Raw genomic sequence first — 26,597 nt, 5'->3', positions numbered from 1 at the left:
ATAACTTTAGTACACTCAAGCTATGAATAAATCTTACCTATAAGAGATGCCAATTTAGGAGAAGGTTTCAAGAGAGGAAATTTTACATATATTGAACGACTGACATGCTCAGGATTATACTCAAGTTCTGCTTCAGCCAATGCAGTCCTAAGGTTTAAAAACATTAAACATAAATATTTTGAAGCCTCACAAATTTCTCCCTTTTAATTACCAAAAAATGCATATATACCTAGATGAGGGAGACCAAAACACAGGTTTGTAAGATCGATAAACCAAGCCCTATAAAAGACAAAAATATGATGTTAAAGGTAGAATTTTGTAACACATACTTCAACCTACTCAAAGAGAAAAAATACTTCTTTACCTTATCATACATTTGGTAAAAAGTTCTCAACTGTTTGGCTTCATACTTTCCATCAAATGTATAGTAGCAATTATTCCAATCTGCCATTATTCCCCAACGAATAAATGCTGATTTCTGTTTCTCAATGGCTGCTTTAGCAAATGATCTAGCTAAAAAAAAAAAAAAAAAAAAAAAAAAGACAGAAAAAATGCTTTTAAAAACCAATGAATTTGAATTCTTAAACATGGTTTAGCATGTATCTCTCTAAATGCAAATGCTGTAGACAGTTTAGAATACTAAAAAAAATATTTTTGAGATGGACTCTCACTCTGTTGCCCAGGCTGGAGTGCAGTGGTGCGATCTCAGCTCACTGCAACCTCTGCCACCCAGGTTCAAGCGATTCTCGTGCCCCAGCCTCCCTAGTAGCTGGGACTACAGGCGTGTACCACCATGCCTGGCTAATTATTTGGTATTTTTAGTAGAGACGGGGTTTTGCCATGTTGGCCAGGATGGTCTCAAACTCCTGACCTCAGGTGATCCACCTGCTTCAGCCTCCGAAAGTGCTAGGATTACAGGCATGAGCCACTGCACTCAGCCTATAAAATTTTTTAATAGAAAAATAATTTGAAGGTCAACAGTGTTCAGAAGATACCTACAACAAATTCTAAAGTTAACTGAAATTGCAAAAGTTAAAATTTTATTACTGTCTTCTGTATTTTCCAGACTTTATACAATCACTTCACTGGAAAAAATAAACTGGAAAAATTATTCCTTATTGTTTCTTAATTTAAGAAAAGGTCAGATAATAATTTTCATTTCATTATACACAAAAAATTAATCAGAATATCAAATGTAAGCCAATGATAATAGGTTTCACAAGGAAGTAAAAAAATCTTCACAGTTATATCCAAATGTACAACAGTACAACATATAATAAAAGGAGTGTCCTCCTTGGCCCAGTCAACTGAAGAAAAAGGACAAAATAAGAGATTAATGTAAAATATATATATTTTAGAATTTAATTGTAGCTTAACACCTGAAATAAGTCAACAAGCCCCCTTGAGGAAAGTAAAAAAAAGAATATACCAAAAAATAATTTTACAAAATATGAACATTAAGAAACTGAGAATGCAATTAGAAACGCTCACAAAGTCTTTCCTTCAATATCCAAACGTATGTTCTTACAAAAATCAATGAAATAAAATCTGAATTTTCTGTGACAGAAAGGTATTTCCAATAGATCTCATTATAACCAAACCAAACAAACACAAAAGGTTTCCTTGGTAAAACTCTGACTTTTCCAAGGACCCTAAGTGTTTACAAATATCAGTTTAAAACAGAAACAGAGATTATTTACCTTTCTCTCTAATTTCCATAGCTGAAAGATTCTGAGCTTCTCTACCAAGTTCTGATAATACTTTTATTTCAATGGGCAACCCATGACAATCCCAGCCAGGCACAAAATGTATTTTGGAGCCACTCATCATATGGAATCGATTGGCTATGTCTTTCAAAATCTGCAAAGATAAAATGATAACTATCATTCATACATAAAACATTTGGCCTACAATTTATGTTTTTTTTTTACACTTAATACCATTTTTAAAACTGCAATTTGAAAGGAAATGTATAAATTAACTCTTACAAAAAAACTATTAACACAAATAGTCTATTATTTATATTGAGCTAAGAAATATCATCGAACCATCGCAGAACTTACAGTGTACTCAGAGAATGGAATATTGTGGTTAACTGTGTCAGTGACAAAACCCTTACTAAAACAGTAGACCTCTTCATTAGGTATAGTTCTAGAACTAATTTACCTTTTTAAGTTCATTTTAGATACTAGAGGGCAGCAGAGCCTTTTAAAAAAAATGTATTACCATAGTAGAATGGGGGAATCAAAGGCAAAGGATAGATTTGCCTCCAAGCTCAATTTCCTTCTTCCCAAAAGGAAACAGTGCTCTGACCACTAGCCCAGTAGTCCAGAAAACAATTTCCTCCTGTCCATATCTATCAAAAGTAGAAAAGATATTACATTCTCCTCCCATCCCTTCCCCCCTTTAAAAACGCTAATTTCAAACTGTTTACTAATGAACAGGAAGGAGACTTGTGATCTGAGTGGTTGTCATATTAAAAAAAAAAAAATTCATCTAGCTATACATACTTAAGATTGGTACACTTTACTCTGGGTATATTATTTAAATCAATCATCATATAAATAATCTCCTTTCTACTTACCTCTTTGGAAATTGTTTACTTATTTTTTTGTCTCTTCCCTGTAAAACATAAACTCCACGAAATCAGAGAGCCCATCTGTCCTCTTCACCTGTGAATTCCAGCCTTTTGAATGGTTTCTGGCACTAGTCTATATTTATCAAATACATGAATACATGGATGCATATATGCTCTAAACGATGGTATCTTATACAGTAGCCACTGGCCACATGTGATTTTTGGTGCTAGTCTGAATTCAGATGTGATGTAAATTATGAAATATATACCTGATTTCAAACATGTGTTACAAAAATGTGATATATCTCAAAAAGTTTTTACATTGACTGTATGTTGAAATGATACTTTAGATATCTGGAGTTAAATATAATATTAAAATTAATTTTGCTTGTTTCTTTTATTTTCTGTGGCCACTAGAAAAATTTTAACTTACCTATGTGGCACAAATTTGTAGCTTGCATTATATTTCTTTCTTTTATTTTTTCTTTTTTGAAACAGAGTCTCGCTCTGTTGCCCAGGCTGGAGTACAGTGGTGCAATCTCGGCTCATTGCAACCTCTGCCTCCCAGGTTCAAGTGATTCTCCTGCCTCAGCCTCCTGAGTAGCTGGATTACAGGCACCCACCACCACGCCCAGCTAATTTTTTTGTATTTTCAGTGGGGGACGGGGGGGGGTTTCACCATGTTGGTCAGGCTGGTCTCGAACTCCTGACCTGATGATCTGCCCGCCTCAGCCTCCCAAAGTGCTGGGATTACAGGTGTGACCCACCACGCCCAGCCACTTGCATTGTATTTCTACTGAATAGTGTTGCTCTCAGTCATATGAACAGGATGAAATCAATCACTTGAACTAATAATTAATAGTGTACCTAATAAGGATTCTAAAATGTAATAATAAAATATAATATATGAAGCCTCTAGTGAAAAAAATAGTAGCAATATAATAGGAATATTTTACTAACTCCTCAGTATCAACCACCATCCTCCTCCCCAAAAAAAGTTCCTCCATACTTAAGAGTCACTTATCTCTGTTCCTTTCATTTTTCTAATATTCATATATTGCTTTGTTTGACAGATAAATATCTGAATGCCTACTATATGTCAAGAATATGGTACCTAGAATATGGTAGTAAACCAAAAAAAACATATATTCTGCGTTCTCATGGAGGAACACAGAATATATACCAACATATCACACACTATGGAGAAAAAAGCAAATTACAGGGTTAGAAAATGACATTTAGTGGCTGAGGATGGTACCATTTTAGAGGGAAGTCAGGAAAGCCTGATGGGATGACATTAGAACAGAACCTGAAAGAAATGAGAAGGTGATCCATGTGAATATTCTGGTGATGCATTCTAGGAAGAGGAAAAACCAAGCAAGACTATAATTAGTGTGAGGAAAGGCAAGAATTGGTCCCCTCCTAGTTCCAAAGTGCCCATGTTCTTCGTTAAGGCTTCAAGAAGCCATCTCTTTATATGAGAGATAGTTTTGTAAGATGCCACTGTTTTGGCCGGGCGTGGTGGCTCACGCCTGTAATCCCAGCACTTTGGGAGGCTCAGGCAGGCGGATCACGAAGTCAGGAGATTGAGACCATCCTGGCTAACACGGTAAAACCCCGTCTCCACTAAAAATACAAAAAATTAGCCGGGTGTGGTGGCAAGAGCCTGTAGTCCCAGCTACTCAGGAGGCTGAGGCAGGAGAATGGCGTGAACCCGGGAGGCGGAGCTTGCAGCGAGCTGAGATCGCGCCACTGCACTCCTGCCTGGGCGACAGAGCGAGACTCTGCCTCAAAGAAAAAAAAAAAAAAGATGCCAATTATTCCTTTGCCCTCAATCCACATGGAGCTGGCTCCCTCTGCTCCAGCTCCAAGAGTAAAACACGTGATCCATTGTAGCCATTAACATATTCTATCCCCAAGTCTGCAATGACTGATTCAGAGACAGACGTGTGACCCAAATCAGGCCAATGAGATTCAATTCCAGGACTTTTATAAGAATTGTTGGGGGCCAGGCACACGACTGTAATCTCAGCACTTTGGGAGGCCAAGGTGGGTGGATCACGAGGTCAGGAGATGGAGACCATCCCAGCTAACACCGTGAAAACTCATCTCTACTAAAAATACAAAAAATTAGCCGGGCGTGGTGGCGGGCACCTGTAGTCCCAGCTACTTGGGAGGCTGAGGCAGGAGAATGGCATGAATCCGGGAGGCGGAGCTTGCAGTGAGTCAAGATTGCGCCACTGCACTACAGCCTGGGCGACTAAGCGAGACTGTCTCAAAAAAAAAAAAAATCTGTTGGGAAAGAGAAGGTAGAATAATGTAAGCCAGAAACTGCTGGGAAATGTGCTGGGGGTCTGGGGCAGGGCGGTCACCAAAAGTAGAAAGCCTACCAAAGAGTGAAAGACAGAGAGAAACCAATTCTTAATTTTATTTGAGTTCCTGATCCAGCCATGCAGGTGGCTAAAACTCTCTGGACTCTACAGTTAAAATAGCCAGTAAATTCTCTCTCTCTTTTTGCTTAATCCACTTAGAGTTGGCTCTTCTACTCCTTGCAAAAAGGTTTGAAATACTAAGAGTTTTATTCTGTATTTATATCACAAAACACGATCTTACTGTGTATATTTAAAACAATAGCTGGCCAGGCGCAGTGGCTCATACCTGTAATGCCAGCACTGTGGGAGGTCGAGGCGGGCAGATCATGAGGTCAGGAGTTCGAGACCAGCCTGGCTAACATGGTGAAACCCTGTCTCTACTAAAAACACAAAAATTAGCCAGGGGTGGTAGTGCACACCCGTAATCCCAGCTTCTCAGGAGGGTGAGGCAGGAGAATCGCTTGAACCCAGGAGGTGGAGGTTGCAGTAAGCTGAGATCACGCCACCACCACACTCCAGTCTGGGTGACAGAGCGAGACTCCATCTCAAAAAAAAAAAAAAAAAAAGAAAAGATAATTATTTTTCTCAAATTAGTGTCTTTACTCTTTGAATACATGCAGCAGAAAATTCCAGAAGCAAAATGGATAAGAGAAATGAGGAGCCTTACATAATTTAAATAGAGGTAAAGACATAACAGCAATAATTTTAAAACAAAGATAGTATCTGCTGAAGCTTCTAAGTGGTAAATAGTAAGAGTATATTGGACTAGACAAGAGTAAGCCAGACTAATCTATTTAGTTTTATTCACCGGCACCAGAACTAGACTGCTTCAATACTGTAGTATATTCCTCTCTGGTACAGCAAGTCGTTCTTCATCTTTCTCTAAATTTTCTTAAATATTCAAACCCATTTACTTTCCAGATGTACATTTTAGCTATTAAGCTCATTTTTTGTTTGTATTTATATTTGTTGTTTGTGATTACAAGAGTAATATAGGTTCCTTGTTTCAAAAAATGTCAAGCCTGGCACAGGAGCATGCACCTGTAGTCCCAGCTACTCAGGAGGTTAGGGCAGAAAGACTGCTTGAGCCCAGGGTTTGAGGCTAGCCTGGGCAAGATAGTGAGATTCTGTGAAAAAAAAAAGAAAAAAAAGAAAAAAAATTCAAGTGTTATAAAAATAATCAATATTGGCTGGGCACAGTGGCTCATGCCTGTAATCCCAGCACTTTGGGAGGCCAAGGTATGCGGATCACGAAGTCAGGAGTTCGAGACCAGCCTGGCCAACATGGTGCAATCCTATTTCTACTAAAAATACAAAAAATTAGCTGGGCATGGTGGCGGGCACCTGTAATCGCGGCTACTTGGGAGGCTGAGGCAGAAGAATCACTTGAATCCAGGAGGCGGAGGTTGCAGTAAGCCAAGATTGTACCATTGCACTCCAGTCCAGGCAACAGTTTAAACTCCATCCCAAAAATAAATAAATAAAATAAAATAATAATAATAATAAATATTGACTGGGTGCAGTGGCTCATGCCTGTAATCGTAGCACTTTGGGAGGTCGAGGTGGGTGGATCACCTGAGGTCAGGAGTTCGAGACCAGCCTGGCCAACAAGGTGAAACCCCATCTCTACTGAAAATATAAAAATTAGCTGGGTGTGGTAGTGCGCACCTGTAATCCCAACTACTCAGGAGGCTGAGGCATGAGAATCGCTTGCACCCAGAAGCCGGAGGTTGCAGTGAGCCAAGATCATGCCACTGTACTCCAGCTTGGGGGACAGAGTGAGACTCTGTCTCCAAAAAAATAATAATAATAATAATTAAGTTTTTAAATTTTTTATAAAAGTAGATGCTAATATAATACAGTTTTAAAACGTATTTTTCTACTCTCATTTAATACATGTTTTATGTCAGTGCATGTAGATCTACCTCATTCCTTTTAAGATTATATAGTACTTCATTACCAAGATGTATTTAAGCCCCATTGTAGCCATCCAAAATGAGCTACTACTATAATTCAAGATTAAAACAGGTTAGTTAACATTTCTTTTACCTAAAGCGCAGCCACATTTTCTAAAAAAATTTCCAAAATTTCAACTAGCCAAAGCATCAAAAGAATAGAGTTCAATTATCAGAACAAAGATAGCCCTAAAATGTATCTAATATGTATGACTACAAAAGGCTCAGAGAACCATGGCAATGGAATAGTGCTGAAAGAACACATTTGCTGTTTGGAAAAAAAAATCAATTTAGATACTCAACTTAGGACATCAACCCCAAAAAAGTCCAAATAAAGAATTAGACATTTATCATCATAAATCAATGCGAAAATCAAAGCACACAGAAATCACAGATAGGCAAATTAAAACATTTAAATATTACATTTTGCCTGTCAAATTAGCAATATATACTCAAGTTAGCAATAATTTTCAATGTTAGTTGTGTATAATAAGGTAAATCTCTCAAGTTTGGTTGTAGTATTAAAAGTGATATAACCAGCCAGGCACAGTGGCTTATGCCTGTAATTCCAGCACTTTGGAAGGCCGAGGTGGGTGGATCACAAGGTCAAGAGACTGAGACCATCCTGGCCAACATGGTGAAACCCCATCTCTACTAACAATACAAAAATTAGCCAGGTGTGATGGTTTGCGCCTGTAGTCCCAGCTCCTTGGGAGGCTGAGGCAGGAGAATCGCTTGAGCCTGAGAGGAGGAGGTTGCCGTGAGCAGAGATCATGCCACTGCACTCCGGCCTGGCGACAGAATGAGACTCCATCTCAAAAAAAAAAAAGAAAAAGAAAAAGTGATATAACCTATTGAAAAGCAGTTTAGCACTAAGTATCTGGTAATTTCTATGTAGTAATATACCTCAAAGAAATAATCTGAATTTTTCAAAAAGTTATAGGCAGTAAAATATTCATTATATCGTACTGTTATACAGTCATTAAAACACCTAAGTAAGGTATAACAATGTGGGAAATTGTTTATATTAAAAACATTAGGAGGGCCGAGCACAGTAGCTCACACCTGCAATCCCAGCACTTTGGGAGGCCAAGACAGGAGGATCACCTGAGGTCAGGAGTTCAAAACCAGCCTGGCCAACATGGCGAAACCCTGTCTCTACTAAAAATACAAAAGTTAGCTGAGTGTGGTGGCATAGGCCTGTAATCCCAGCTACTCGGGAAGCTCAGGCACGAGACTCACTTAAACCCAGGAGGCAGGGGTTGCAGTGAGCCGAGATCACACCACTGCACTCCAGCCTAGGTGACAGAGCGAGATTCCATCTCAAAAAATAAAAATAAAATAAAATAAATAAAAGCTTTAGGAGAAAAGGGAAGACACAAAAACAACATAAACTTTTTTTTTTTTTCCTTGAGATAGGGTCTTGCTCTGTCAACCAAGCTACAGTGCAGTGGTACAATCACAACTCATTACAGCCTCCACTTCCCAGACCCAAGTGATCCTTCCACCTTAGCCTCCCAAGTAGCTGGAACCACAGGCTCATGCCACCACATCTGGCTTAATATTTTTTTATTTTTTTGTAGAGACAGGGTCTCCCGATGTTGCCCAGGTTGGTCTCGAACTTTTAGGCTCAGGCAATCCTCCCGCCTTGGCCTCCCAAAGTGCTGGTATTACAGGTATGAGCCTCTGTGGCTGGCCCACAACTTTTTCTAACATTAAAAATAATAAGGAGTCCAGACTGGGTGCGGTGGCTCACACCTGCAATCCCAGCACTTTGGGAGGCCGAGGCGGGCGGATCACGAGGTCAGGAGATCAAGACCACCCTGGCTAACACAGTGAAACCCCATCTCTACTAAAAATACAAAAAATTAGCCAGGCATGGTGGCGGGCGCCTGTAGTCCCAGCTACTCAGAAGGCTGAGGCAGGAGAATGGCGTGAACCCAGGAGGTGGTGCTTGTAGTGAGCTGGGATCGCACCACTGCACTCCAGCCTGGGCGACAGAGTGAGACTCCGTCTCAAAAAATATATATATATATAAATTAAAAAATAAAAATACTAAGGAGTCCCAATTACTCGGGAGGATGAGGCCAGAGAATCACTTGAGCCCACAAGTTCAATGTGCCAGCCTCGGCAATATAGTGAGACCCAGTCTCTAAAAAATACTAAGAAACTAGCCTAAATTATTAATAGTGCTTACGTCTGGCTGGTAGGATTAGAGTAATTTTAATTTTCTTTCTGTTTTTTTCTTTGAGACAGGGTCTCAGGGTCTCGCTCTGTCACCCAGGCTGGAGTGCAGTGGCGCAATCTTGGCGATTCTCATGCCTGCCGAGCAGCTGGGATTACAGGTGCACGCCAGTACACTATTTTTTATGTGTTTAGTAGAAACAGGGTTTCACCATGTTGCCCAGGCTGGTCTCAAACTCCTGGGCTCAAGCAATCCACCCACCCCAGTCTCCCAAAGTGCTGGGATTACACGTGTAAGCCACTGTGCCGACAAATTTTAATTTTCTTCTTTCAATTTTCTTGTGTTTTCCAAATCTACCTTTATAATCAGAAAAAAAAAAAAAAAGGTAACTTTTTTAGAAGTTTCAAAATAGGCTAGGTTTGGCGGCTCACGCCCATAATCCCAGCACTTTGGGAGGCCAAGGCAGGTAGATCACCTGAGGTACAGAGTTCGAGACCAGCCTGGCCAACATGGTGAAACCCCATCTCTACTAAAAATATAAAAAAATTAGCAGGGTGTGATAGTGGTCGCCTGTAATCCCAGCTACTCAGGAGGTTGAGGCAGGAGAATTGCCTGAACCCAGGAGACAGAGGTTGCAGTGAGCCAATATGGTCCCACTGCACTCCAGCCTGGGTGACAGAGTGAGATTCTGTCTCAAAAAAAAAAAAAAAAAAAGAAAGTTTCAAAACAGACTTTCTGCTTCTGGGAAGATGGAACAGAAATACATTCCCCTACTCCTTCAATTAAATATAATTTTATCATTTTTTTCTTTATAAAAAATTCTGAATCATATATTGACTAAAAAATCAAATACAATTTTTCAAAATCCTGGATATTATATATTTAAATAGCACGAAAAGACTCTAAAAGAGGCTGGGCACGGTGGCTCACGCCTGTAATCCCAGCACTTTGGGAAGCCAAGGCGGGCAGATCATGAGGTCAAGAGATTGAGACCCTCCTGGTCAACATGATGAAACCCCATCTCTACTAAAAATACAAAAATTAGCTGGGCATGGGGGCACGCGACTATAGTCCCAGCTACTTGGGAGGCCAAGACAGGAGAAGCGCTTGAACCTGGGAGGCGGAGGTTGAGGGAAAAAAAAAAAAAAGACTCTAAAAGCAGAAGACTATCTCAGGACCTTAGGACCCAAGAACAACATAGTGGCGAGTTTCCTGGGTTTCCTTTTTGCCTCATATGTCCTAGACAGGCTAAAGAAGCCAGCAACCTGGAAACAACAACAGGTACAGATCAAAAGAAGCCAAAACAAAAGCCTTTTCTCTCTGGGCCAAAAGAACAACAACAACCCAAAAACAAAACAAAACAAAAAACAGGAGAGGGGAACCTAGCAAGACAGGAAACTAAAACGACAGCTCTAACTCTGCTCTAACCAACTACCACAGAAAAAATGCAGCCTCACCCACACCCCTTTGAACAAAAGCGGAGAGGGAAGCCTAGACATCTATCCTCAGCAATGTATCACAAGGCACCCTAACCCTTTCTCCTCCACCAGGGTGGTACAAGAAAGCCAAGTAGGGAGTGAAGATTTCATTCCCACCGGGTAGTCATGAGAACACCTCTGCACTGTCAGTGAAGACCCGGCGGGGAGCCTGGACTTCCACTCCCACAGAGCAATGAGGAGGCATCCCTCCCTGTTTCCAATGGGTGGTGTCAGAGGAGGATGAATGCAGAGTCAAGACTTTCACCACTGCCCAGTAGAGAAAATACCAGTCTATTCCTGCCAAGGTGTCAGCAGAGGTCAGGCAGAATGCAGTAACAAGGCACACTAACTAAAACCTTCTAGCCAGGATGGTATCAGGGAAAGCCCAGGGGGAGGCAGAACTCCTACCCTTCCCTGCAGCAATGAGAAGCCCCCTTCTTCAGTGTCAAGAAAGGCTGAGTGGAGAGTCTAGACTTCTGTATCCACCAGCTGTAGCCAGGCAGTGATCCCTGTTCACTGTTAGAGCGGGGTCAGAGAAGCCAGCTAACACAGAACATTTAAATAAGCTTCAGAATCTCACAATACACAAAATGTTTCAACTAAAAGAAGCACTCATCATACTAAGAACCAGGAGGATTTGAAACTATATGAAAAAAGACAACCAATGGATAACCAACATTGAGATGACAGGCAAGTTAGCCTTAGCTGACAAACACTGTAAAGCAGCCATGATAAAAACACACTTGAAAAACATGAAAGAGTAGAAAGCCTAAGCAAAGAAACAAAGTTTCAGCAAAGAAATAGAAGATACCAAGAAAAATTAAACGAAAATTTTTATAAATGAAAAATAGTGAAAATAAAAAGCTCAGTGAGTAGGCTCAAATATGAAATGGAGGGGACAATGGAAAGAACCACTGAAATTTAAGATAGATGAATAGAAATTACCCAGTCTAAAAAGCAGGGAAAAGGCCAGCCATGGTGGCTCATGCCTATAATCTCAGCACTTTGGGAGGCCGAGGCGGGTGGATCACGAGGTCAGGAGTTTGAGGACAGCTTGGCCAACATGGTGAAACCCCACCTCTACTAAAGATACAAAAAATTAGCCAGGCGTGGTGGCGTGCGCTGGTAATACCAGCGACTCAGGAGGCGGCTGAGGCAGGAAAATCGCTTGAACCCAGAAGGAGGATGTTGAAGTGAGCCTAGATCGCACCACCGCACTCCAGCCTGGGTGACAGGGTGAGACTCTGTCTCAAAAAAAAAAGGCCTCCGGAGATAAAACAGACTGGAAAAAACAAAAACAAAAACAAAACAAAACAAATCAGGAACCTGTGGTCCTATAGCAAAAGATCTAACGTTCATATTATGGGTGTTCTGAAAGAAGACTTTTTCAGTGTTGAGAAAATACAGAATAAATAATAGCCCAAAATATCCCAGATTTAACAGGAGACATAAACCTATACATTCAAAAAGCTGAACAAACTCCAAACAGGCTAAATTCAAAGAAATCCATGCCAAAGTATATCATAATTAAACTTCTGGAAATGAAAGACAAAGTATCTTGAAAGCAGTCACAGAAAATTGGCCTCTTACCTATAAGGGGAAAGTAATTCAAATGACAGTAGATTTCTTATCAGAAAACACGGAGGCCAGAAGGAAGTGGCACAATACTTTTCAAGTGCTGAAAAAGAAGAATCATCAATCCCAAATGCTACAGACAACAAAAACATACCTTAAGAATGAAAGAGAAATCAAGACATTCTCAGATAAAGGAAATAGATTTGTGATCAGCAGATTTACACTAAAAGAATGGCTAAAGCAAATTTCCTAAAGGGGAAAAACAAGAAAAAAAAATAAAGCAGGACCTGGAACATCAGGAAGGACTAAAAAACAGTAAGCAAAAATATGGGTAAATATAAAAAACTTTGTTTAGTCGTATCACAAATTATGTTTCACAGTTGAAAAAATAACTATCAAACACTGTCTTATGTGGACAGAAATGCATGTAGAGGAAATATGTAAACCAAATCACAAAAAGGGATGGGTAAAGGGATATAAAAGGACACATGCTTCTATACTTCACTTGAAATGGTGAAATAGTAATACCAGTAGACTGTGATAAATGTATTCACATATATGATATATACACATAAACATGATACACATGACATATATGTATATGTATACATGTATATGTGTATACATATGCATGTGTGATAACATACACAGGTATCTATAATACACATATATATACATATATGAAATATATCAACCACTAAAAGAGCTAAAAAAATACACTCATAAACAATATAGGTAAATCAAAATGTAATATTAAAAAAAGTTCAAGTAACCCATAGAAAGATAAGAAAAAGCAGATGGAAAAACAAAAAAAAACAGAAAAAAGAAAAAACAAAAAAATTAAATGGTAGCCTTAAGCCTTAATATTATCCATAATTACGTTAAGTGTAAGCAGCCTAAACAAGCCAATTAAAATATAGAAACTGGTGGCCAGGCACGGTGGCTCATGCCTGTAATCCCAGCACTTTGGGAGGCTGAGGCGGGCAGATCACGAGGTCAGGAGATCGAGACTATCCTGGCTAACATGATGAAACTCCGTCTCTACTAAAAATACAAAAAAAATTAGCCGGGTATAGTGGCAGGTGCCTGTCATCCCAGCCACTCAGGAGGCTGAGGCAGAAGAATCACTTGAACCTGGAAGGCAAAGGTTGCAGTGAGTGAGACAGCGCCACTGCACTCCAGCCTGGGCGACAGAGTGAGACTCCGTCTCAAAAAAAAAAAGAAAAAAGAAAAAAAAATATGTATATGGAAACTGGTAGCATGAACTTTAAAAACATGACCCTATTATATGCTATCCACCAAAAAAAAAAAAAAAATCACTTTTAATATAACAATACAGGCAAGTTGAAAGAAAAAGGATACAGAAAGACAAATCATGCAAACAATTTTTTTTAAAAAAAGCATGTGCTCTACTAATATCAGATACAACAGACTTCAGGCCAGGCGCCGTGGCTCACTCCTGTAAGACCAGCATTTTGGGAGGCCAAGGTGAGCAGATCACTTGAGCTTAGGAGTTCAAGACTAGCCTGGGCAACATGGCAAAACCCTGTCTCTACAAAAAAAATACAAATACAAATATTAGCCAGGTGTGGTGGCATGCACTTGTAGTCGCAACTACTTGGGGGTTTGAGGCAGGAAGATTGTTTGGGCTCAGGAAGTCAAGACTGTCATGAGCCGTTAAAGACTTGAGAACAAAGAAAATTACCAGAGACAGAGAACTATATAATGATAAAAGGTTCAATCCACAAACATAGCAATCCTAAATATGTATGCACCAAAAATCAGAGGTGTAAAATACGTAAAGCAAAAAGTTACAGAACTTAAAGAAGAAACAGACAATGCACAATTATAAGTAGAGACTTTAATTCTCTCAACAACTGATAGACCTAAACTAAAAATCAGCAAGGTTATATATGAACTCAACAATACATTAACCAACAGGATGTAAAGAACATTACAAACAACTACACCCAACAAAAGAAAATGTACATTTCTATTATGTGTCAACAGAGCAAAAAATACAATAAACCATATCTTGGGCCATAAAAATAAAACTCAACAAATTTAAAAAATTTTTAAATCAGGCCAGGCGCAGTGGCTCATGCCTGTAATCTCAGCACTTTGAGAGGAGGAGGCGGGTGAATCATCTGAGGTCGGGAGTTCGAGACCAGCCTGACCAACATGGAGAAACCCCGTCTCTACTAAAAATACAAAATTAGCCAGGCGTGGTGGCACACACCTGTAATCCCAGCTGTTCCAGAGGCTGAGGCAGGATCTGGGAGGCAGAGGTTGCAGTGAGCCAAGATCACGCCACTGCACTCCAGCCCGGGCGACAGTGCAAGACTCTGTCTCAAAAAAAAAAAAAAATGAACTGAAATCATAGAATATGCTCTTCATCCATAATGGATTCAAATATAAATGAATAAACGAAATATAACAGAAAGATCTTCAAACACCTAAAAACTAAACAACTCACATGTGAGGCCAGACACAGCAGCTCACACCTGTAATCCCAAAATTTGTGAGGTCAAGGGCAAGAGGATCACTTGAGGCTGGGCATTCGAGACCAGCCTGGTTAATATAGCAAGAACTTGTCTCTGCAAAAAATTAAAAATACATAAATAAAAACCTATAAACAGTACACATGTGAAAAAAATCATGAATCAGAAAAGAATTCTCAAGGAAAATTTTTGTTTTAGTTATTGAAACAGGGTCTCTCTCTGTCGCCCAGTCTGGAGTGCAGTAGTGTAATCGTGGCTCATTGCAGCTTTTGACTGCCTAGGCTCAGGTGATTCTCCCACCTCAGCTTCCCAAATAGCTGACACTACAGGCGCGTGCCACCATGCCCAGCTAATTTTTGTATTTTCAGTAGATACAGGTTTTCATCGTGTTGCCCAGGCTGGTCTCGAACTCCTGGCCTCAAATGATCTGCCTGCTTTGGCCTCACAAAGTGCTGAGAATACAGGCATGAGCCACTGCACCTGTCCTCAAGGAAAATTTTAAAAACGGCTGTAGTCCCAGCTATTCGTGAGGCTGAGGCATGAGAATCACTTGAACCCAGGAGGCAGAAGTTGCAGTGAGCCAAGATTGCGCCACTGCACTCCAGCCCAGGCAACAGAGCAGGACTCTGTCTCAAAAATAAATAAATAAATAAATCAATAAATCAATAAAAATAAAGAAGCAGAAATCAGTGAAATTAAAAACAGAAAAAAAAAAAAAAAAACCAATGAAACAAAGTCTGACTTCAGGAATGATAGCATGAGGAGTTATGTGCATCTGTTTCCTAGTAAAATTGGTAAAAATTATTTTTAAAAACAACCATTTGAAGCCCCTGGAATTGATCCTAAAGGTACACAGCAAACGCAGAAACATCTATATAAGACAAATCTTCAAAATTAGGTAAGAAAAGTGAGCGTCTATGGTATTTGACCTAAGACCACTCCCTCTCTCCTCACTACCAGTTAGTTCAACGAGGCCAAGACTACTCCCCGCAATACTGCTGCAGCCTAGAACACGAGGTTCCCTATTTTCCCAGCTCCCAGTCAAGGGCTACCTTTCCCAGGAAGGGCAGGACATCAAAATGTCTCATCCTTCCCCAGCTACCTATTCCTGAGGCTAAATTCTGGGCAAGTGTAGTCAACAGGCAGAAGCTCCCTTTCTTCACTCAGCCCCCACTCATGGAAGAGTATAGGTCTGCTGGGAATACTAGGAGTCCGATTACCCTTGTCCTCACTCATAAGATGGTGGTTGCATACCAGGAAAGGCTGCTTAAGAGGACCTTATGCTACTGCCCACCCCATAAACATCTGACTCCTAAAGTGGGGGTGTCCCTCACAGACGTGTACAGTGGTTCCTACTCCAGAGACCTGACTGGAAGATGTTGCCGTGCTGGAAGAGAAGCAGGCAGTAAAATGAATAGTTACCAAACTCTTCCCATTAATAGAGCATTGAGAAGTTCAGTCCTAATGGGGCTCTCAGAAACAGTGAAGGCTATAGGAAAAGGCAGTTTAGAAGATCCACAGCTTCAAGATGATACAGGCTAAACTATAGGCCACATAGCTTAGAGGAGAGAACCAGGGGGAGAAATAGCTGAGAGAAGCCCTCCTGCGATCAGAACAAATATCAGACACTGACATTAAGAACAAATCCTTCAAAAGACCTCCACTTTGATTAGATTAGTCTACAGAGCAATTTATGCCCCAGGGAATTATTGAAAAACAATAGAGTCAAGAGCCAGAAAATCTCACAGCTCAATAAATCGGTGTTGTCAGGGAAAGACAGGATAGGAGCTCTGCCAAAATCACTGTCATCCTAGGGTGACTGTGGACATACCCAAAGCTATGCCTCCCTAAGAATCAGAGGCTTAACACAAGGGAAGAATGGGAGGAGGCAAAAACAGACTTCATGAAAATAATCCAGTCGGTCACAAGTAAGTAACAATTACAAGCTCTCAGAGGTGGTAGAGGCCATTATTCATTTACTACATCAAAAATGCCCAGTTTCCAACAAAAAAAATTACAAGACATACAAAGAAATACAAAGTATGATGCACACACTGGGAAAGAAAGCAGAAAATAGAAACTACCTATAAAAGTAATCAGATGTCAAATGTGACAGAAAAAGACTGCAAAAGTGACATAAATGTTCAAAGAACTAACAGAATCCATGATTAAAGAGGTAAAGGAAGGTATGATGATAATGTCACATCTAACAGAGAATATCACTAAAGAAATAGATGTTTTGCCAGGCAGTGGCGCATACCTGTAATCTCAGCACTTTGGGAGGCTGAGGTGGGTGGACCACCTGAGGTCAGGAGTTCGAGACCAACCTGACTAACGTGGTGAAACCCTGTCTCTACTAAATACATAAATTAGCCAGGCATGGTGGCGGGCGCTTGTAATCCCAGCTACTTGGGAGGCTGAGGCAGGAGAATTGCTTGAACGTGGGAGGTGGAGGTTGGAGTGAGACGAGATTGTGCCACTGCACTCCAGCCTGGGCAACAAGGGCAAAACTCAGAAGGGAAGGGAAGGGAAGAGGAGGGGAGGGGAGGGGAGAGAGGGGAGGGGAAGGAAGGGAAGGGAAGAAAAAGAAAGAAGGAAGGAAGGAAGGAAGGAAAAGAAAGAAAGAAAGAAAGATTTTTTTTTTAAAAAGACCCAAAATTTAAAATTCAGTGGAGCGGTTCAACAGTAGATATAAACTAGCAGAAGAAAAAATAAACTTAAAGATAGATCAATAAAAATTGTATAATCCAAAGAAAAATAACAAAACTAAACAGAGCCTCAGAGCCATCATTATACACGTCATTCAGCATACCAACAAATGCATAATGAGAGTTTCAGAGGAAAGGAGAGAAGCATGGGCAGAAAAATATCCAAAGAAACAATAACTGAAAATTTCTCGGCCAGGCGCGGTGGCTCAAGCCTGTAATCCCAGCATTTTGGGAGGCCGAGACGGGCGGATCGTTAGGTCAGGAGATCGAGACCATCCTGGCTAACATGGTGAAACCCCGTCTCTACTAAAAAATACAAAAAACTAGCTGGGCAAGGTGGCAGGCGCCTGTGGTCCCAGCTACTCGGGAGGCTGAGGCAGGAGAACGGTGTAAACCCAGGAGGCGGAGCTTGCAGTGAGCTGAGATCCGGCCACTGCACCCCAGCCTGGGTGACAGAGTGAGACTCCGTGTAAAAAAAAAAAAAAGAAAATGTCTCAAATGTATCGAAGAACACCAATACCAACCCATACATCCAGGAAGTTCAACGAATTCCAAGAAGGAAAAAACACAAAGAGATCAAAAAAAGACATCACAGTAAAAAGGTAGAAGTTAGAGACAAAGAGAAAATCTTGAAAGCCACAAGAGAAAAAGTTATCATAACCTACAAGGGAAGCCTAATAAAACTAGCAGCTGACTTCTCAGGAAAAACAAGGGAGGGCAGAAAGTAATGGGATAACACATTCAATGTGCTCAAAGGAAAAAAAAACCTATCAACCAAGAATTTGATATCTACCAAAGTTATCTTTTGAAAATGAAAGAAAAATAAAGCCACTCCTATATTTAAAAAATAAAAGAGAGAGAATTTGTTGCTAGCAGGCCCACTTCACAAGAAATATAAAAGGAAGTTCTCTAGGCTAAAAGGAAAGGACCACAGGTGGTAATTCAAATCCACAGAAACAAACAAAAAGGATCAGTAAAGGTAATTAAGTAATTATAAATAACAGTAATAAGTGCATTTTTTCTACTTTCTTAACTGATGTAAAAGTCAAAGGAGGCTGGGCGTGGTGGCTCACACCTGTAATCCCAGCACTTTGGGAGGCCAAGGCGGGCAATCACCTGAGGTCAGGAGTTTGAGACCAGCCTGACCAACATGGAAAAACCCCATATCCATTAAAATATATATATATACAAAAAAATTAGCCAGGTGTGGTGGTGGGTGCCTGTAATCCCAACTACTCGGGAGGCAGAGGCAGGAGAATCACTTGAGCCTGGAAGGCAGAGGTTGCAGTGACCCAAGATCACGCCACTACACTCCAGCTTTTGCAACACAGCGAGACTCCATCTCAAAAAAAAAGGCAAAGTAATAATTATAACAACATAATGCAAGGTTTGTAACATAAATACATGTAATATACATAACAACAAAACCACAATAAGGGAGAAAAGAGAATATGGGTAACATTTCTATATTTTACTTAAACTAAGCCAGCATAAACCTGAAGCTGATTCTGTTAAAATGTACATGGTAAGCTCTAGGGCAACCACTAACAAACTATCTCAAAAAACACACTAAAAATGTCATTAAAGACATCTAAAAAATTCATTAAAGAAATCTAAATGCAGCTGGGCATAGTGGCTCACACTTATAATCATGATACTTTGAGAGGCTGAAGCAGGAGGATCACTTGAGGCTAGGAGTTTGATACCAGCCTGGGCAATGTAACAAAACCCTATCTCTACAACAAATAAAAGAAACTAGCCAAGTGTGGAGGTGTGTGCCTGTTGTCCCAGCTACTTAGGAGATTGAGGCAGGAGGAATGCCTGAGCCCAAGAGTTCAAGGCTGCAGTGAGCTATGATCACATGACCAGACTCCAGCCTAGGAGACAAAATAAGACAGTGTCTCTAAAAAAAATAAAAAATAAACTTACATGCTTCATTACAAAATATTCACTCAATGGCAAAGAAAGCAGTAAAGAAGAAATAGAGAAACAAAAAAGATATTCAAGAAGGTCACCGGATACAAAATAAACATTTAAAATTATATTTTATATACTAGCCATGAACATATAGACATAAACATTTAAAATACAGGTTGAGTACCCTTCTCCAAAATTCTTAGGACTAGAATGTTCCAGATTTTGGAGTTTTTCAGACTTTAGAATATTCGCACATACATAGTACGATATCTTGGGCACGGGACCCAACTCTAAACACGAAATGCACTTATGTGTCATAAATACCTTATGCACATAGCCTAAAGGTAATTTTATATAATATTTTAAATAATTCTGTGCATAAAACAGTTTTCACTGCATGTGTCATGTGAGGTCGGGTATAAAATTTTCCACTTGTGGCATCATGTCAGTGCTCAAAAAGTTTCTAATTTTGCAGTACTTCAGATTTCAAATTTTCAGATTAGGAGTGTTCAACCTGCATAATATCATTTACAATCACTTAAAAAAAAGAAACACAAAACATGTTACCAGAATTACATGCTGAAAATTACAAAACACTGATGAAAGAATCAAAGACCTAAATAAATGGAAAGATATACCATGTTCATAGATTGGAAGAGTCAACATAATAAAGATGTCAACTCCCCGCAAACTAACATATGGGTTTTAATGTATCCCTATAAAAATCCCAGCAAAAGTTTTTGTGTGTTAGACAAGAGAAAATATTATTTCAAAATTTATATAGAAAAGCAAAGGAACCAAAACAGCTAAAGCAATTTTGAAAAGGAATAATATAAGAGGAATCAGTCTATCCAATTCAATACTTACTCTGTAGCTACAATAATCAAAACTGTGGTATTCACAAAGAAATGGACACAGAGATCAATGGAACAGAACAGACAATCCAGAAATAAATCCACACAAATATGCCCAACTAATTTCTGACAGTGGTACAAAAGCAATTCATTATGGAAAGACAGCCTTTTCAACAAATGATACCAAACCAACTAGACATTCATATGGGAAAAAAATAAACCATGACCTAAGTCTTACATGTTATAAAAAAAAAAACTCAAAATGGATCACAGACTTAAATATAAAATGTAAAACATTTAGAAAAAATATATGAGAAAGGCCGGGCGCAGTGGTTCACACCTGTAATTCTAACACGTTGAGAGGCCGAGGCGGGTGGATCATGAGGTCAGGAGATCAAGACCATCCTGGCTAACACAGTGAAATCCCATCTCTACTAAAAATACAAAAAATTAGCTGGGCGTGGCAGCATGTGCCTGTAGTCCCAGCTGCTGGGGAGGCTGAGGCAGGAGAATGGTATGAACCTGGGAGGCAGAGCTTGCAGTGAGTCAAGATAGCGCCACTGCACTCTCCAGCCTGGGTGACAGAGCAAGATTCCATCTAAAAAAAATAATAATATATATAATATATATATATAAAAGAAAAAATGTATGAGAAAATCTTCAGGCTCTAGGACTAGGCAAAGAATTACCTTCAATATGACACTAAAAGTATGATTCATAAAAGAATAAAATGACAAATTGAACTTCATCAAAATTAAAAAATTTTACTCTGCAACAGACCCTGATAAAAGAATGAAAAGAAAAACTACAGACTGACAGAAAATAGTTGCAAATCACGTATCTGAAAAAAGGTTTATTACCCAGAATACATAAAGAACTCTCAAAACTTAACAGTAAAAAGAAAAAAAATCCAATTAAAAAATAGACAAAAGACATAAAGGGACATTTCACCAAAGAGATTCAATCCATGGCAAATGAGCATATGGAAAGACTTACAACACCATTAGCCATTATGAAAATGCAAATTAAAAGCAAAATGAGACATCACTACACACCTGTTAGAATGGCTAAAATTTAAAATAATCACAACACCCAAATGCTAGCAGAAATGCAGAGAAACCAGATCATTCATACATTGTTAATAAGCATGTAAAATGGGGCTGAGCATGGTGGTTCACACCTGTAACCCCAGCACTTTGGGAGGCAGAGGTGGGTGAATCACTTGAGGTCAGGAGTTCAACAGCAGCCTGGCCAATATGGCAAAACCCATCTCTACTAAAAATACAAAAATTAGCCAGGCATAGTGGCGGACACCTGTAATTCCAGCTACTCAGGAGGCTGAAGCAGAAGAATCTCTTGAACCTGGGAGCCAAAGGTTGCAGTGAGCCAAGATTGTACCCCTGCACTCCAGCCTGGGCAAAAGAGCGAGACTCCATCTCAAAAAAAAAAAAAAAAGAAAGAAAAATGTAAAATGGTACAGCCATTCTGGAAACAATCTGGCATTTTCTTAAAAAAACTAAACATGCAACTACCATACAACCTAGGAATTGCAATCTTGGGCATTTATCCCAGAGAAATGAAAATTCACAGCCAGGCACAATGGCTCACACTTGTAATCCCAGCACTTTGGGAGGCCAAAGCAGGTGAACTGCTTGAGTCCAGGAGTTCAAGACCCACCTGAGCAACATGGCAAAACACCATCTCTACAGAAAATATAAAAATTAGCCAGGCATGGTGGCCTACGCCTATGATCTCAGCTACTTGGGAGGCTGAGATGAGAGGACCGCTTGAGCCCAGGTGGTTGAGGCTGCAGTGAGCTGTGATTGTGCCACTGCATTCCAGCCTGGGTGAGAGAAAGAGCCTGTTTCCAAACAAACAAACAAAAAAATTACATTCACATAAAACCTGTACATGAATGTTTTTAGCACTTTTATTCATAATAGCCAGAAACTGTAAACAACCCCGTTGTACTTCAACAGGTTCATGGGTAAACAAACTGTGATACATCCACACCATAGAATACCACTCAGCAATGAAAAAATAAAACTACTGAAAAGCTTGGAAGACTCTCAAGGGATTCATTGCTGAATGAAAAAAAGTCAGTCCCAAAAGGTTATAAACTATGTTTTCATTTGCATAGTATTCTTGAAATAACAAAAATATAGAAATGGAGAATATATTCGTGGTTGAAAGGAATTCAAGGGAGGGTGCAACAAAAGGAAGATGACTTGGCTACAAAAGGGCAACATGAGGGATTCATATAGTAAAGTTGAGCATCTTAACTGTATCAATGTTAATACCCTAGTTGTAATATACTATAATTTTGCAAGATGTCATCATTGGGGAAAACTGAGTAAGATGTACAAGATATCTGTATTCTTAAAATTTCATTTAAATCTACAGCCCAAATATCAAGTTTAACAAAAATAAAATTTTAATGAAATTGATATCAAATAGTCTCGCTCTGTCGCCCGGACTGGAGTGCAGTGGCCGGATCTCAGCTCACTGCAAGCTCCGCCTCCCGGGTTTACGCCATTCTCCTGCCTCAGCCTCCAGAGTACCTGGTAGGTACTACAGGTGCCCGCCACCTCGCCCGGCTAGTTTTTTTTTTTTTTTTGTATTTTTAGTAGAGATGGGGTTTCACCGTGTTAGCCGGGATGGTCTCGATCTCCTGACCTCGTGATCCGCCCGTCTCGGCCTCCCAAAGTGCTGGGATTACAGGCTTGAGCCACCGCGCCCGGCCGTAAATGCTTATTTTTACCATCTGATATAATATGTTCAAAAATTCGAAAGCAAACTATAAGGCAGTAGAGCATAGTTTGGCTTCTGTAGAAGTCACTAATACTGAGAAATATGCAAGATGTATAACATGTCTCAAATGTTTCAGAAGTTTTCAATATAATTTATGGCATAACATGCAATGTATATCACAATATATAGTAATACTACTCTAATAGCAGTTTGTGGTTTTTTTTGTTTTTACTTTGAGACAGCCTCGCTCTGTCACCCAGGCTGGAGTGCAGTGGCATGAACTCAGCTCACTACAATTTCCATCCCCCCACCCCGGGGTTCAAATGATTCTCCTGCCTTAGCCTCCTAAGTAGCTGGGATTACAGGCATGCACAATCACACCCAGCTAATTTTTGTACTTTTAGTAGAGACGGGGTTTTGCCCTGTTGGTCAGGCTGGTCTCGAACTCCTGACCTCAAGTGATCCACCCACCTCAGCCTTCCAAAGTGCTGGGATTACAGGCGTGAGCCACTGCGCCTGGTCTCTAATAGCACTATTGACCCATTCAGTGACCAAATGCCTGGAATCTAGAACAATGCCTTGCACAATAATTATGTACTAAATAAGATGATGTTTACTAATATATCATCAAGCTCAAAGCAAATACCACCAATGCTTTTTTCATGCAGTATTAAAATTGTACACTGCTTTCTATGAAAATGTTTTAGTTTTATGTGCAAATGTAAAATTACATAATCATATAATTAGAATACACTTTTATAAAGAGTATTTACATAAACACTTTCTTTCAAGCGTCATAACCTAAATTATAGTTACCTTATTTAAAGCATGTCCAACATGAGGGTCACCATTTGCATAAGGAGGTCCATCATGAAGGCAAAATTCTGTCTTTACTTTTCTTTCTCTTTGCCATGAATAAAGTTCTGAAAATCCACATTTCTGTTTAAAAAGAACAATGATATCTAAACATAATATAAATATATACTCCTGAGTCTAACCATAAATAACAGCTAACGCTTGCTTATTTCCATTCCAATCCATTCCATTCCAATCTACTCAACTCTGAAACACAAGGTGAGGTTTCTGAAATGCGTGTCTAAGTACACATCTCTTAAAATCTTTCAGTAGTTTCCCCATACACCTCAGATTGAAGTCTAAACTCTCTATGATATGCAGGACCCCACAAAGGTTTAGTTCCACTAAGTTCTCGGGCATTCTCTCATCACTCCCCAGGCTTCACTCCTCATCCCCGCCATGTTGAAGGACCTGCAGATTCCTGACACACATATTCTTGCTATTCTTTGGCTGCAATGCTTGCCATTCCTCAAATCTGGGAACAACGTGCATGGCAGTCTCACTTTCCTTCCCTCACTTGCTGTGATCTTGGCCAAGTTACTGTGCACTTATGGGCCTGCTTTCTCATCTGAAAAAAAAAAAGTGTTAATATCCATCGTACGGGGCTGGTGTGAAGATTAAACGAGAAAACATTTGAAACTGTCACTCTTTCTGGCATACAGAAGGTACTAAGAAGCCTTTAAAAAATTAGACGAACTCTGTCAGAATATTTAGGCTAAGTATATTTACCTAACCAATATTCCAAGAATATCAGGGATTTTTAAAGACTAGAATTACAGAAACTAACAAGAGGAATCTCTGCCCTTAGAAAGTTCAGTCTAGGCTGGGCACAGTGGCTCACGCCTGTAATCCCAGCACTTTGGGAGGCCGAGGCGGGAGGATCACTTGAGGTCAGGAATTCGAGACCACTCTGGCCAACATGGTGAAACCCCATCTCTACTAAAAATATAAAAATTAACCGGGAGTGGTGGTGCGCACCTGTAATCCCAGCGACTCGGGAGGATAAGGCAGGAGAATCGCTTGAACCCGGGAGGCGGGGGTTGCAGTGAGCCGAAATCGCGCCATTACAGTCTGGCCTGGGCGAGAGAGCAAGACTCTGTCTCAGAAAAAAAAAAAAAAAAAAAAAAAAAAAAGCTCAATCGAAAACAGGAGACAGACATAGTCTATAAAGGGGACTCAGAGGAAGTACTGCTACTATATAATTCAAACGAGTCATAATTCCAACTAGGGATCTAAAAGATCCAAAAAGTGGGCTTCAACTTTCCCTTCATTCATCATAATTGAGATTTTTAAGGTTTTTTTTAAGGATGGGGGGGTGAGGCTGTCTAGCCAATATGGTCTCGAACTCTTGGCTCAAGCGATTCTCCCGCCTTGGCCTTTCAAAGTGCTGGAATTACAGGCGTGAGCTACCGCGCCCAGCCTGGGTTTTTATTTACATGTGGACATGTGAATTTACTTTTTACAAGGCACTGGAAAAGTGCCCAAAGTCGATCTTTTTTGCCTACGACAGAAATGGTACATACGTGCGATACATGCTGGTATCTGAGCATCACTAGTGACCCCTTAATTTCCCGCTCCGAAACCTGCTACAAAGGAGGGATTCATCTAGAGATGTTTTCACTTAGGTTTTCAGTCCACAAAATCTGTGCGAAGCAGATGAATGCCGCCGATCTGGTCACACCCCTGCCCACCCGCACCGGCATGGAGCACAGAGGTGTGGCTCCTGCCGAGCGCCCTGTGCCCGCGGCCGGATCGGGTCTCTCCGGAGGCCCTGCGCCGAGGCGGGGGCCGTACCTGCTGGATCTCCAGCTCCTTGTCCGGCTGCTGACGGCCCAGCAGCTTCATGGGGAAGCTGGTCTGCGGCAGCAGCACCGTGTCCCGGTATCTACTACTATTCGAGTTCGGCTGGTGGTTACTGGCCCCGGAGACCGACCGCACCAGAAGCCTCTTCGTCGCCCCTTGCCATCCAGGGCTGCAGGGAAGGCGGGGCGTCCCCCACAAACTTCGGGCAGTGGCCAGGGCGGCCGCCTCCGGCCCGCGAGGGCGCAGCCCCCAACGCATGGTCTGGCAACCCCTGAGCGCCGGGTCCTCCGCTCCGGACCCAGCTCAAAGGAGCAAGACCCCAAGAAACCTAGGCGAGCCGAATAAGAGGGCGCACGCGCCCCGGGAACGGAAGGGGCGGGAAGGGAGCGGCGGGGAGGGGCGGGGCGGCGGGGCGGGGCGGCGGACACCGCCTTCCCGGAGTCCGCGGAGACTGAGCCACCTCCGGGTCCTCCTTGCAGCCGCCGAGAGGCGGGCTCAGATTCACGGAGGCGGGGAAAGGTGGGGCTCATAGTCCAATCACTGTGCCCTGCTTTTTAAAACTATATATTTTTTTAATTTAACACAACATAGCTATGATTGTATCACTTTAACATGTAGCCAATAAAAAGTAAGATATTTTACATATTCTCTTATACGAAGCCTTTGAAATTTGACAAGTACTTTGCACATACTGCACATCTCAATCTGGACTAAACTCATGGCAAGGCCTTAACAGGCACACTTGGGCAATGACTACCATTGTGGGCAGCACAAAGTTCAGTGAAAATATTGTAAAATAATAAAATTTCAGCAAATCGAGTTTTAAAGATCTAATTGGCTATCATTAGATATTCCTAAACCTTTCTGCAAAATAGAAAGGATCTCTGATGAGCTGAGGGGGCAGGGTGAGGTTTATACGCAGAAAAGGTTGAAGAAAGCAGAAACAGGGAAGGAAAAGCAGACGCCATTTGGCTTAATGGATTTGGCTATCATCTCTCCTGATTTCCTGGAACGCAGACCTTACAAGCAAATAGACTAGTGCAGGAGCTCAGTCCAAATCAATGA

At 40.7% G+C, this 26,597-nt stretch overlaps 1 protein-coding gene across 1 annotated transcript in view; it reads right to left on the bottom strand.

Moving 5' to 3' along the window:
* The window catches only part of IARS2 (isoleucyl-tRNA synthetase 2, mitochondrial), a 74,325-nt gene extending 48,416 nt beyond the window's left edge, over positions 1-25,909 (bottom strand). Inside the window, exons 1-6 of the mRNA XM_033199152.1 lie at positions 25,524-25,909; positions 23,691-23,813; positions 1,701-1,860; positions 365-513; positions 230-279; positions 38-147 (exon numbers count right to left, since the gene is read on the bottom strand). Of these exons, the coding sequence (XP_033055043.1) occupies positions 38-147; positions 230-279; positions 365-513; positions 1,701-1,860; positions 23,691-23,813; positions 25,524-25,790 (859 nt within the window). The 5' untranslated portion in view covers positions 25,791-25,909. The remainder of the gene's footprint in view (positions 1-37; positions 148-229; positions 280-364; positions 514-1,700; positions 1,861-23,690; positions 23,814-25,523) is intronic.
* Between the last annotated feature and the right edge of the window lie 688 nt (positions 25,910-26,597).

Source organism: Trachypithecus francoisi, unplaced genomic scaffold (genome assembly GCF_009764315.1).
Source record: "Trachypithecus francoisi isolate TF-2019V2 unplaced genomic scaffold, Tfra_2.0 Lachesis_group5, whole genome shotgun sequence".
NCBI classification, from domain to species: Eukaryota; Metazoa; Chordata; class Mammalia; order Primates; family Cercopithecidae; genus Trachypithecus; species Trachypithecus francoisi.
This window is presented reverse-complemented; position numbering and strand designations above follow the sequence as displayed.